This window comes from Pseudorca crassidens, chromosome 14 (genome assembly GCF_039906515.1).
Source record: "Pseudorca crassidens isolate mPseCra1 chromosome 14, mPseCra1.hap1, whole genome shotgun sequence".
NCBI classification, from domain to species: Eukaryota; Metazoa; Chordata; class Mammalia; order Artiodactyla; family Delphinidae; genus Pseudorca; species Pseudorca crassidens.
The window spans coordinates 76,733,090-76,745,091 of NC_090309.1; the positions used below are offsets into that span (position 1 = coordinate 76,733,090).

The 12,002-nt window shown below is 60.8% G+C and overlaps 1 protein-coding gene across 3 annotated transcripts in view; it reads left to right on the forward strand.

The window, feature by feature from the left end:
- The window catches only part of HS1BP3 (HCLS1 binding protein 3), a 35,671-nt gene extending 26,122 nt beyond the window's left edge, over positions 1–9,549 (forward strand). The window contains exons 5-7 of one of the 3 annotated variants that reach the window (XM_067703612.1): positions 1,623–1,786; positions 3,192–3,327; positions 9,166–9,549. In XM_067703612.1, the coding sequence (XP_067559713.1) occupies positions 1,623–1,786; positions 3,192–3,327; positions 9,166–9,499 (634 nt within the window). In that variant the 3' untranslated portion in view covers positions 9,500–9,549. Of the gene's footprint in view, positions 1–1,622; positions 1,787–3,191; positions 3,328–4,241; positions 7,257–7,329 lie in introns of those variants that run through there. The other 2 variants (XM_067703613.1, XM_067703614.1) reach the window with 2 other exon arrangements.
- Positions 9,550–12,002: the final 2,453 nt, after the last annotated feature.

Here is a 12,002-nt window from a genome sequence, read left to right on the forward strand (position 1 = left end):
ACCCGCTTACTAGGGGTCATTAGAGCGGCGCTGGCTCTGCCTGGTCTGTGAGGCAGAAGGGGAAGACATCCCAGGAAAAGCAGGACACCCTGACTCCTTAAGACGTGTGAGGAAGCGCAGACGAAGTTTCTGGAGGAGCCCAGGCTCCCTTCACCTTGCCCAGCACCACAGGCAGGGCCTGGGGATGACACCACAGCGGAGGTGTGGCCCTGGTGGCCTGTGGCCTGAGCCCATCTGGCTTGTGCCCGAGATGGAGAAAAGTGCAGGGACTGGGGTGCGGCCATTGAGTCCCTGGCCCTGCCTGCCGTGTGGCCTTCAGCAGACACCCAGCTTCTTGAACCACCGTTTCCTCGTCTGCTGAGAGAGATCTTCCCGCTGGGGCCTCGGCCCTGAGCGCCGAGGAGTGTTGATCCCGCGGCCTTCCAGCAGGTGCAGCCTCACCTCTCCTAGCTTCTCCCCACCTCCACCGGGAGACTGAAATTCTAGCAGACACCTAAATCCAGACCGTGGGAACAGCCACCTCTGAGCGCCCTGGCCTCCTACACCCAGGGCCGCCCTGCTGCTGTTTCTCTGCTGCTGGTTAATCTGTGTGTTGTTTACAGTGGTATCAGCACAGTTTGACTGCACAGTATCGCCCGCATGAGCTCAGCTGGTGGCCTCGGTCCAGTGGAACGGCCCTCCAGGCAGACAGGCGCACGGAAGCCCCACTTCCGGTTAGAAGCTTATTTCTGTTGTTTGCAGGAACCTTAAAATGGCTAATTTAGGCACCACCAGCAGGGGTTGGATCACCTTGTTAAAATAAAACCAGGTTTGTTTATTTCCTGGCACTATACCTTCCAGTGACGTGTGTAGATCTGCAGTCTTCAGCTCCCTGAAGGCTGCCATGTCCGCTGTGTAACCACCACCCGGATCAGGAAATAAAGCCCTCCCGGGGCCCGAAGCTTCCCCGAGTCCCCTCCTGGTTTCCCGCAGCAGTGTCTGGCCCAAAGCAGGACCTTGGCCAGTCGATGAATGAGACGCAAAGGCACCCGAGGGGTGCAGAGGTGACTGGGGCTCTGAGTAGCCAGAGGGGTTTCCCGAAGGAGGCGATGCTGGCTCAGTGGGACTGAAGTGTTTTCTGGAACGACGGAGGTTAGACCGCTCAAGGGAAGGGGGGATGTGTGGGTGGAAACAAGGGAGCATTGCCCAAGGCTGCCTTCTGTTCTCCCCTGGGTCCAGGCCCTGAGGTGTGCAGCCTCAGGTGCGTCCATCCCTGTGTCCGAGCGGCTGTCGGTGGCTCTGTGATGAGCCTGGCCCCCGGGGTGCTGAGGTGGTGTGGCCTCGCAGCTCTGGAAGGAGGGCACGGCCTGTGGCCTGTGGCCTGTCCTGCTGGCCCTTCAGGGCTGGAGTCGTCTGCAGTCAGTCGTGTAGTCCGGACAGCCTCCTACCTGCCACACACCCCACAGCGGCCGTTCCCTGGGCGCAGGGCTGGGCCGCTTCCGTAGCGGCGCGTCCCCAGCTCACTGTCGCTCCTTGGAAAGCTCCTACGCGACACCAGCTCAAGCCTGCCCGGTGCCTGTGTGGCTGGCCGGCAGGGCTCTTGTGAGAGGTGCTAACCTCGAATTCTGTCTGTGATTCCCCAGCTCCAAGAAGCCCAAGAAACGCCCGGAGGAAGTGGCCGTGAAGCCCAAACCCTCGCCCTGTCTCTCCATCTTTGATGAGGAGGTGGACCCCGACGAGGGGCTCTTTGGCCCGGGCAGGAAGCCCTCTCCCCGGAGCCCCGCAGAGGACGCGCCCCCCAGGGACTGTAAGTAGAGCCCCGGGGGTGTTCCTTTCACTCTCGGTGTCTCCCGGGTGACCCAGCCAAGCTCTACGAGTGGCTTTGGACCCACCACACATGAGCAGGACGGCTCATGTGTTAACACGATGCAGATGCAGTCAGTGGAGAGATTTTCTGCTGGAGAAATCTAGTCTCACACCTTGTGTCCCCATAGCCTGGAACGTTCCAGGGCTGTATGTTTATTCTAATCATCCCTCAGAAGCAAAGAGTAGTTTTCTTTGCTGCTTTGAAAAGTGTGGGTTGTGACTGGTGTAGAAGTGCCTTTGTTACCTCTGCAGCCAGATGTGGGCACCTGGTGGAGAGTGGACGCTGGCCTGCCTCCGGCCTGCTGGGTCTCTGCATGACTTGGAGTCTAACAAGAGGCTCTGTGTCCCCTGCAGAGACCCCGAGGGAGGGTCCAGTGCAGAGCTGGAACAGGGAAGCTGAGCAGCCTTGGGACTTCCACACTCGTGCCTGTTCTGACCCTTCCTATCCCCGCCCGCGTTTGCATCCAGGGTAGGGAACTGATGTCACCCATTAATTCAGCCGGCACCAGGCGCTCACTGACGGCCAGGCACTGTGCTGGGGCCGAGAACACCTGGATGAGTGAATCACAGTTCTGGCCTCAGGGCCTCCCTGAGGGAGACAGGACGTCTCCTGACCATTAGAGGCTAGCCTGGGCCTGTAACAGGTCTTAGCAGGACGTCCGTGCCTGTGGGGACCCCAGGGAAGGCTTCCTGGGTGAGGGTCAGGTGGAGGAACTGTACCTGAGCTGGATCCTGAAAGGTCAGCGGAGTTTGCCAGGGCTGCTGACGAAGCACATTCCAGGCGGAGAAGCTGCAGTTACCTTTCACGAAGGGCAGCGTTGAGCAGTGGAGGCGGTGAGAGGGTGGGGAGTAGACCCCGGCTCCTCGAAGGCAGAGGCCGTGGTCAGAGCCGTATCTGCTCACCACTGCATCCCAGAGCTGGCAGCCCTGGGCCGGTGGTTGGCGCTCAGTGAGCGCTTGTAGGAAGACTGGGGTGCAGCCCTGGGGACTGGCCGGGGCCATGGGGAGCCCGGGGTGTGAGCTGAAGAGGCTGTTTCCTCCTAAAAGCAGTGGGGAGGCCGCAAGGACTTGAAACCGGGAGGAGTGGCATCAGGTGGCTCTGGCCCAGCATGGAGGGAGGCGGGGGCCAGGGCTGCAGGCCCCCGTGAGCACATGTCTCTTGCCCCACGTGGCCCCGTTCCTCTGGTACTTCCGCAATCTGCCTTGCAGACCGAAGTGACAATATTGCTTCCTCTCTCCTGGCTGTGCCAGGAGGTTGGGCCAGACCCTCTCCACCCTGCACCCCGCAGGCAGCCGAGGACAGGCTAGGACTTCTTCTGACCCCTCTGCTGCTGCCTCCTCCGCAGCCCTGAAGCTGTTTGACGATCCTGACCTCGGCGGAGCCGTCCCCCTGGGTGACCCCTTACTGCTGCCAGCTGCCCACGGGGGTGGAGGACCCACGTCCCGCCCAGGCTGCAGGGAGGCCTCCGAGGAGCTGTTCAGGTACCATCTGTCCCCAGTGCTGCTCTACCAGGTCTGAGAGTGGCCTGGACAGAGCCAGGGACCCGTCCAGTCTGGGAGCACTTCACCATCCTTGGGCTCCGAGGGAGGGAATCCCGACCCATCAGAGGCAGGAGCCTGTGGGTGGGGGCTGACCAGGAGGCAGCAAGTGGGGTGCGATGAAAGGGTTGGGTGGGGGGCTGTCAGCAGCTCCTCAAATTCTAGAAAGACAGGACTGCGTGTATACAAATAGGGTATGTAAAGAATGAATTATGTAATTGCACGAGCAAGTGTAACTGGCATCAACAGGTTGGGAACAGATACATAAAACTGCCTTGGTAGCACGCAGCGCACGTCGGGGGGGGCAAAGTGCAGACGTTCTGGGCAGTGGCTGGTACCCATCGGCAGGCCTTATGGAGGGGAGAGCGAGGCTTAGCCTGTTACGTGGAGGCCGATTGACAGAACATGTGCACACCTGACCGCCGCGAGGGGTGTGCCGTGTGTCAAGCAGTATGCTGGGCTCTTTACATGTTATCTTATTTAATCCTCACAGCAGCACCGCCTCCCACCCTCACCCTCCACGTAGGTGCTATTTTCTCCTTTTTACGGAAAATGGAGGGTGGGAGAGGTGACTGGCCCAAGGCCCCCAGCTCCCAGGTGACAGGCGGGGATTGGGACCCAGGTCAGCCTGCCTGTGTCCCGTCGTCCCCCCCTTCCAGGACTCTGAGCGCTTGGAGGAGGAGAGGCTGGCAGCTCCGCCTCCCACCCCGGGGCCGGCAGGCTCTCCCTGGGCTTCTGCTCGTGCCGCTGCTTCCTCAGCACGCTGGGCACTGTGCGTCTCTGCATCGCATCATCTATGTCCCCAGGAGGCAGGCCGAGCCTGGCCGTCTACGGGACTCTGAGCTCTCTCTTTCCAGGAAGAGTTACGTGGCGCTGGACATGCGATCCCGGGAGGCTGTCACCACCCGCCCTCGTTAGCAACCGCGGGCTGTTAGCCTTCCGAGTGCCCGGCGAGCCCGAGTCACAGCGACGGCTCCCTGCCATTACATCTCCCCATGGCCCCTGGCAGCTGTTCACGCTCATCCTGCGTCCTCACCGCTGACACCCAGGCAGCAGTACTCCCTGGGAGAAGCTGGGACTGTTGTTATGTGCTTCGGGGTGACGCTGAGGCCCAGGGAAGCAGGTCAGCCCCGGGGAGCCTCTGCCGTTGCTAGGACTCAGCATGTCCTAGCGGGGCAGACCCAGTGGGACCTTTGGGCATCGTTTATACTAAATCCATTACACTGGAACTTTCCAGCCCATGTTCTGCGGAACGCCGGTCTGGGGGGTCTGAAAGGTGTTACCTTCAAACGCTCTCTGTGGCCAGATGTCCGGGTTAAGCAGGACTTTCCAAGCCTTTAGTGTGTGGGCACGCGTGGCTCAAGGGCGATGCCAACGCAGCATTTCACGTTCCGGTTGGTCCCTGGGACCCTTTCCTTTGTAAGGCCTCCTACATCCCACAGGGCTCTCTGGCAGTCACTGCCATAGAGAATGTGAGTCCTGTGACCCTGCCTTTGCTCTGCCAGACATCTGGTAAAGAAGGAATTACCCTCTTGAGAGCAGGAACCGTATTTTTTTTTTCTTTGTGTGTGTCCTGGGACTATGCAGGTGGTAACCGGGCTTCCTTATGATAAACTTTCTAATATTCATCCATCCATCAGTGCTTTCATCACCCCTTCATTCCACCACTGGCATCTGCCATCCCATCCTGAGGCAGCATGGAGGGGCGCTTGAGCCGGGTTTGGAGGCTGAGATACCCCCGTTCCCTCTTGCTCTGGGGCCCCAGTTTTGGTCTTTAGTCAAGTTCTGCAGAGACCTGGGGAAGAGGAGTGGCCTCGGTGGTTGACCTCACACCTGCAGGGCCTGGAAGGGAGGGGAGCTGGACCTTGTGTCTGTGCGACCTATTTTTACCCGTGACTCAGGGAGCCCAGTTGGAAATAGGGTGCTTGGCAAGAGATGCTGTGTGGCCACCTGTATCCCAGGTGTGACTGCCCCACCTTCTGCCTCAGAGCAAATCCAGCTCCTGATTCGCTCCAAAGAGTCATTGCTTTGCCAAGCAGTATAAATCCTGAACTCCGACACAAGCTTTTAGCTGCTGCTTTATTTCCCTAAGGGCCCCTGTTTGAGGATTTCAGTCCCCCAGCGCTTTTCCTGGGTACCCAGCCTCCAGTGGAGGATGTAGGACAAGCCAGCACCTGCCCCAGGGGGGCTCAAGGAAGGGCAGCACTTGGAGGGAGCGGGGACACAGCTGAGCTGAACTTGCCAGGAGGAGCCTGTCCCGGGGTGATGCCTCCTGGGATTGCCTGGAACTCACTCTTTCAAGGCCTGGCTTGGGCCAGTCCCTCTGGGTCTGGAGGGACACCTTTTGCTCACTTCTCTGCCATCCGTGGGAGGCTCTGAATTCTCCCCTTGGGGCCTATGCCGCATCACAGGAGGCTGACCGAGGAAGCAGGCAGGGTGACCCACTGCCCCTTCAGTAGCTGCTTCCTGGCAGGCAGCCCTTCCCAGGAAGGGCACCTCCACCCTCATGTAGACCTCTGCCAGGCCCTGTGGTGCCGGGAGTTGTTCTGGCCAGAGGTGCCTCCCCTCTGCTCCTGCCTTTACTCAGCCGTGCTGCTGTCTGAGCTGGAGCCCGTTCACAGTTAGGGAGACGGAGGACCAGGCAGGTGGGGTGGGCTGAGGCCACTGAAGGAGTAGCAGGATGAGGGAGGGAACCACACTCCGCCTGCCGCGCTGCGTGTCTCTGTACAAGGGGTTGTAACCCTGTGGGGTGATGCCGCTGTTGCCATTTGGCAGATGGGAAACCAAAGCTTGGAGAGGCCAAGTGGCCTGCGCGAGGCCCCCCGGTCTTCTGCCTGCAGCGCCTCTGCTCTCCTTCCCCTGTCCCCAGCTAGCTGTGGGCCCCAGGCCAGGCCCTTCATCTTTCTGTGCCCCAGTTTTCACATCTGTAAAATGGAGCTAACATCTGCTACCAGACAGTGTCTTGTGATTACTCAGTGAATTAACGGATGTGGAGAAGGCCGGCCGTGGTAGGTACCCAGCCCAACGTTGATTGGGTGGGCAGGTCGGGGGATGGGTTGAATGGGTCTTTTCGCTGTGCACCTGGTCTGCAGGGGTTGAGTCCTTGCACAAGGAGCTGGCAGCAGGAGCTCCCTCGGGCAGAGGGCAGAGCGGGGCTGCCTCTCTTTCCTGATGTCCAGGACTTGGGCTGGTCCTGAGTGACCGTCACACTGCTTCGGCCTTCAGTTCCACCAACAGGCCGTCAGGTCCGGGGCGTGGCGGAGTCTTGGTGGGTGATGGCCGAGGCCGGCTTCAGCCCTCAGGGGGCCGTGTCTAACGAACGCCCGGGTGGCCCACCAGGGGACGCTGTGGGCCGGCAGACTCCACCCCACGATGGCTTAGAGCCCCTCATTCATTCTTTCTCTGGCTGAACTTGGCCTGGATGAGAGCCCAGCATCTCAAGTCAGACTTACTGGTTCCAGCTCAGGCCGGCCACATGCTTTCACCTCAGGCAGGTGGCTCGGCCTCCTAGGACTTGAGCGTCCGCATCTGCAGGGAGAAGATTGCGCTGTACCTCCCCATGGGTTGTTGAGGATAGCAAAAGGTAATGGGTCTAAAGTGCGTGGCCCAGAGCAGGAGCTCCGTATGTGGCAGCTGTTACTGTTATTTCTTGAAGGGTTGAAGGAGGAGTCACCTAAAGGAGCCAGCTTGTCTGGAGTGGGGTCACCCGAAAAGCAGTCCTGCAGAGGCTGCCAAGGGGCCGGCTCTGCTCGCGCTGGGCTGCGGGGGTGCAGGGAAGGAGAGCCCTGCCCCTCAGTTCCTCCCCGGGGGCGGATGGGTGGAAGGGCGAGGCTGGGAGGCGGGGGGACCGAGCCCAGTGCCCTGCAGGGGTGCCTGCCTTGGCAGGGGGCACCTTGTCCCTTTTGCAGGAGATTGTGCTCAGGGCTTCTCCCTCTGGTTCTCTAGAGTCGAAGAGGACTTGGACCAGATTCTGAACCTGGGGGCTGAGTCCAAACCCCAGCTTCAGCCCCAGCCCCAGCCCAAGCCTCCAGTGGCAGCTAAGCCAGCGCTACTCAGAAAGCCAGCTGTTCCCCCCAGGGCGGGTTCATCTGAGGCTGTGGCCAGGCAGCAGAAGCAGCAGCAGCAGATCCAAGCCATGGACGAGACGGACATCTTACAGTACATCCGGGACCACGACGTGCCTGGCCAGGCTGCCCCCAGCCTCTTCTGACCGCCCCCAAGCCCTGTGCTCTTCCTGAGCCAGCAGACTCTCTCCTGTGGAGGGGCACGTAGTGAGGTGCAGACTTGGACCTGTAGGGCCAGAACCTCTATTCCCAAGGGAGGGAGGGTGGAAGCCGGGTCATAGGACCCCTGCACTGCCTTTTTCCTTTTCCTCAGCCCTGTGGGTTCATGGAATCCTGCAAGATGCAGAGAGCAAGGTCACTATAGGAAGTGGAGCCAAGGTTGTCTCAGCCATGTGGATGTGGAGGGGAGAGCCTGTGGGGATGCCTTGCTAACCAGGAGCCCAGTCCCCAGGATGTCATGAGACTGGGAGCGCGGGGGGCCAGGGAGGCTCCACTCGGGGTGGGAAACTTTGTGCCCACTTGTGCCCACCGGCTCTGCCAGCCCCAGCACGTGCCCACCGGCTCTGCCAGCCCCAGCACGGGAGGGAGGGCTTGGCCAACCTGGGGTTTGGGTGGGAATCTCTAGTCACCATGACTCCTGGAGGCTTGCAGGCCCTGGCAGGCTCCCCAGTAGAGGGATGCTGAGTGGGTGCCCAGGAGAGCCTGGCTAGGTGGGGTGGCCCAGCCACCTCCGGTTACCAGGTGCTAAGCACGGTGCCTTCCCAAGTGTCATAGCTCAAGGGAGACGTCAGGCCCAGCCCTGCCTCTGGTGTGTAGATGGCCTGACAATCCCCATGTCTTCCTTTCCTAGGGAAGGCCTGGCCAGACCACGGCCTCCTTGGGCCTCTGGCCATAGGGCCGATGTCCACCGTTACAGCTTTGAGCACAGGTGTCCCTGCCTCCTTCAGGGACGCCTGTGGCTGAGGTGCCCCTCCTTCTCACGGCCTGGGCTGGATGCTCTTCGGCCGCTACTTGAAGGGCCCCGTCTGTCCAGTGGTGGGTGCTGCCAGGCCTTCCCTGTCCTCAGGGTCTGGATTTGCTCACTGGCCTTCCCCCAGTGGGAGCCTCCTTCCCGGGAGAAGGAGCCCTGTGCCGGGCAGGGCCAGTGCCTTCGACTTCTCCCCGACCCCCTTGCCCCGGCATACGGGTCTGAGCATGGTGCATGTTTAATGCAGCAAAGAATGCCTCTTTTGTTGTTGTTGTTTTTGATACAGCCTTCATGTTCAGAATTAGTTTTTAAGGAAACACAGGTTTTTAAAAAAACGCAACTGCTGTTGTCCCTTGGGTTGCGCTGCTCGACAGAGAGGATTGGAAGGAGGATTTGGGATGAGGACCCCAGGCCGTTCCCCATCGGGGCCAGGAGCCAACCCTGATCCCTCAGGGATTCTGCCGGAGCCAGGCCAGTGTTTGCTGCCCTCAGAGTCTCTAGCACCCGCTGCCCAGTGCCAGGACCTGCAGGGCGGGTGGGAGCGCTGTCTGGTTTGTCCCGCGTCTCACGTCCCCCTTCCCCTCCACTGGTGCCAGCGTGAGAGGAAATAGGCGGCTCCGGGGACTGAGAGCCTAGTTCCTCGTCCCCCTCTGCCTTATCTGGGCCCCGAGGGCAGCCTCCCTGGGGCCCGGAGCTCCGGGACAGCCTCAGCCCCCAGCACAAGCCGCCCCTCTTCTCTTTCGCCGCCAGGCCTTCACACCTGCACGCCGCGCTGGGGTCCGCGCTCTTGCCGACTGCAGGAAGGCCTCCGAAGGAAGGAGCAGGTGGTGAGGCGATGGGCTGCCGTGGCCTCTCTCTCCTCCCTGTTCTCTCCTCTGGGCCGCTCCCTCCCGCCCCCAGCATGCGACATAGGGGAGAGGGTGCAGCTGGCAGGTGGCCGTGGGGGGCCACAGGCGGAAGCTGCCACTCCGGTGTGGCTTCGCCCACTGCTAGCCCGGCCTCCTCCCTGGCGGCCTGGCACTCGGACACCTCAGCAGAGATACTGATGCTCCGTGGCGCCGCAGGTCTGGGACCCACCAGCTGATCTGTGACCTCCAGGCGTCCAATAAAGTCCGTGTCGGTGGCTCATTCCCACATTTGTTAGTGGCGACCTTTTCTGACCCCGGGCTGATGGGGGACAGTGTGGGGCACTGTCTTTACAGCCCCGGGCTGATGGGGCTCAACAAGGGGCGCTTCCCTCGAAGGACCTGGGGTGTGCCAGGCCTCCCAGGCTGCTTCTGTATGAGGCAGGGCGAGGGCAGAGGGAGGATTCCACTGTGTGAACTGAGGCAGAGGGGCCAGAGGCCCCGGCCTGGTGGGGTCATCCGTCAGTAACTGCTCAGCCAGGACCTGTTTGGAAAGAGGACTTTTTCCTTCTCCAGACCTCACTTCTGTCTCCTCAGGGTAGGGACTGGTCTAGGCTTGAACTGGCCTCGAGGTCCCTTCAGCTTTGACACAAGACAGCCCCGCCGAATAAACCCGTCCATCCGCTTCCAAACCTGTCCTAGCCTCCACTCTCCTGCCAGGGTCGGATTCTGAGATGCTGCTTCCTGCCCGGGACCCAGAGGTTCTCAGCAGACGGCTCTGCAAGCCGACATCCCCCAGAGCACTAGAAACGGGTCCCCGTGCAGGGCAGTCTGCGAGCCCACGCCGGCCTCCCTCACCACTCGGCTTTGGAGCTCGCAGCTAAGCTCAGATGGGGGTCTTGGCTCCCAAGGACAAGCAGTTGGGTCGTCCTGAGAAGGACCACGCAGCCCACAAGCCTGCAGCGGAGAGTTCACCGTGGAAGGAAAGTGAGGTCCACTGAGGGCAGCGTTTGTTTGTTTTGCAGCTGCGTGAGCCCTGTGGACAGGATGTGCCGGCTGCTCTGGGGGCCCCGCTCCCATCCCCCATTTTTCCTCTCAGGAAGCCGGGAACTCCAGCCACTTCTCCTGGAAAGTCCCCATCCTAGTGTCTGTCCCGGCCGGGCCGGGAGGCGAGCTCCGCTGGGGGAACCCACCCTTCCACACTCTGGTGTCCCGTGACCGTGTCAGTGCCACATGTCTGGAACCCAGCCTGCCTCCGTGTGCTCTGGGGCTGCCCCGAGGCTCAAGCCCTCACAGCAGACACAGATGAGGCAGCAGAGGTCCAGGTGATTTGGGGGCCCCATGGCCGTCATGCCCAGCTGCCAGCTTGGTGTCGTCGATACAGTCCGTGTGGTGGTACGCTTTCCTTTGTCTCTGGGGAGACCCGGCGTGGAAGGTCACGTTCGGCTCTCCAGCTCAGCAGCTGCCCAGGTGAGCATATCCTGCGGACGGGAGAAGGGAGAAGAGCTACCAACACGGCGCTTGGATGGTGGCCCTGGCTGGGCAGCAGGCACCCCCCAGTGCTGCCGGGCCTTTGGGTTGAAGGCCACCCAGAGCAGGCGTGGTCGACACTCAGAGCCCCTTTGAGTGGATGACCTTTCAGTGTCAAGTTGTGGATGGTACCATTCAGTGCAAACCCTCATCACTTAAACCGTTCCCTTGAGGCCTCACGACCAAAGGACCAGGCTCCGTGGGCCTGGAGGGATCTAGGTTCCGGTCCAGCTGGGCTATCCGACGTCCCCTCACCCTGCAGTGCCGAGTGAAGAGACTTCCCTGGGTTCATGTGAAGGGCCAGGTAGGCTGTAACGTCCTATTCATGCCTGAAGGACTTTCCTTGGGCTGGTCACTACAGTTCATCCCAGAGGGACCCCTGCCCAGGACAAGCTGCACGCTAGTGAGATGGGGCAGGCTGAGGATGGCTGGTCAGAAGGCACTGCCGGCTTCCGCCCAGCCTCGCCCACAGCCCCGGGCACTGACATTGACTTCCAGGTGTTGTGCTACGTACGACATGGTGAAGGGGACCCAGGTGTGCAGCGTGGTGCGTACAGCCTGGAGCACGGATGCGCATCCCTCTCGTGGCTGAACCTCTGGTTCTGGTTTAACACGGTGCTGGCCGCTGGTGAGAGCTGAGGGATTTCATTTCTCAGGTCACACTCAGGATGAAGCCGCACTCCTGGAGCGGGGATCATGGGCTCGGCGCATGGCCTCAGTAAGCAGGAATCCCTGTTGACAATTTTCAGAGGTGCCGATGCTTCTCTGCTAATTTGGCAAATAGCGGCAGCCTCTAAATTCCTTTTTGAGTTAAGCTGGGATAGCTTTCTCCAGCCCAGCCAGCCAATCCCGTCTGTTTCCTCACATGCCGAACGCATCCGCAAACACTAAGCATTTAATGGCACCTACCGTGTGCAGGCGCCGTGACACGTGGAACACGGGGAGTCAGGTGGGTGAGGCGTAGTGAAAGATGCAGGTCAGCCCTTCTGGTCTAGAAGCTCCCCATCGTGCTTGGGCATCAATCAGTTTGATGAATGAGTGCATACAAGGAACAAGAAAAGTGCACGAACAATACAGGGCAGAGAAGCGGGTGGCAAGGCCTGTGTAGGCGGCACAGCTCTGGTGCTCAAGAGACACAGAGCAAGAGAGACCAGGCCAGCCTGGCCGATGCATGTTTCCTGAGCACCTCTGGGTGCAGTACCTGTTCTAGGC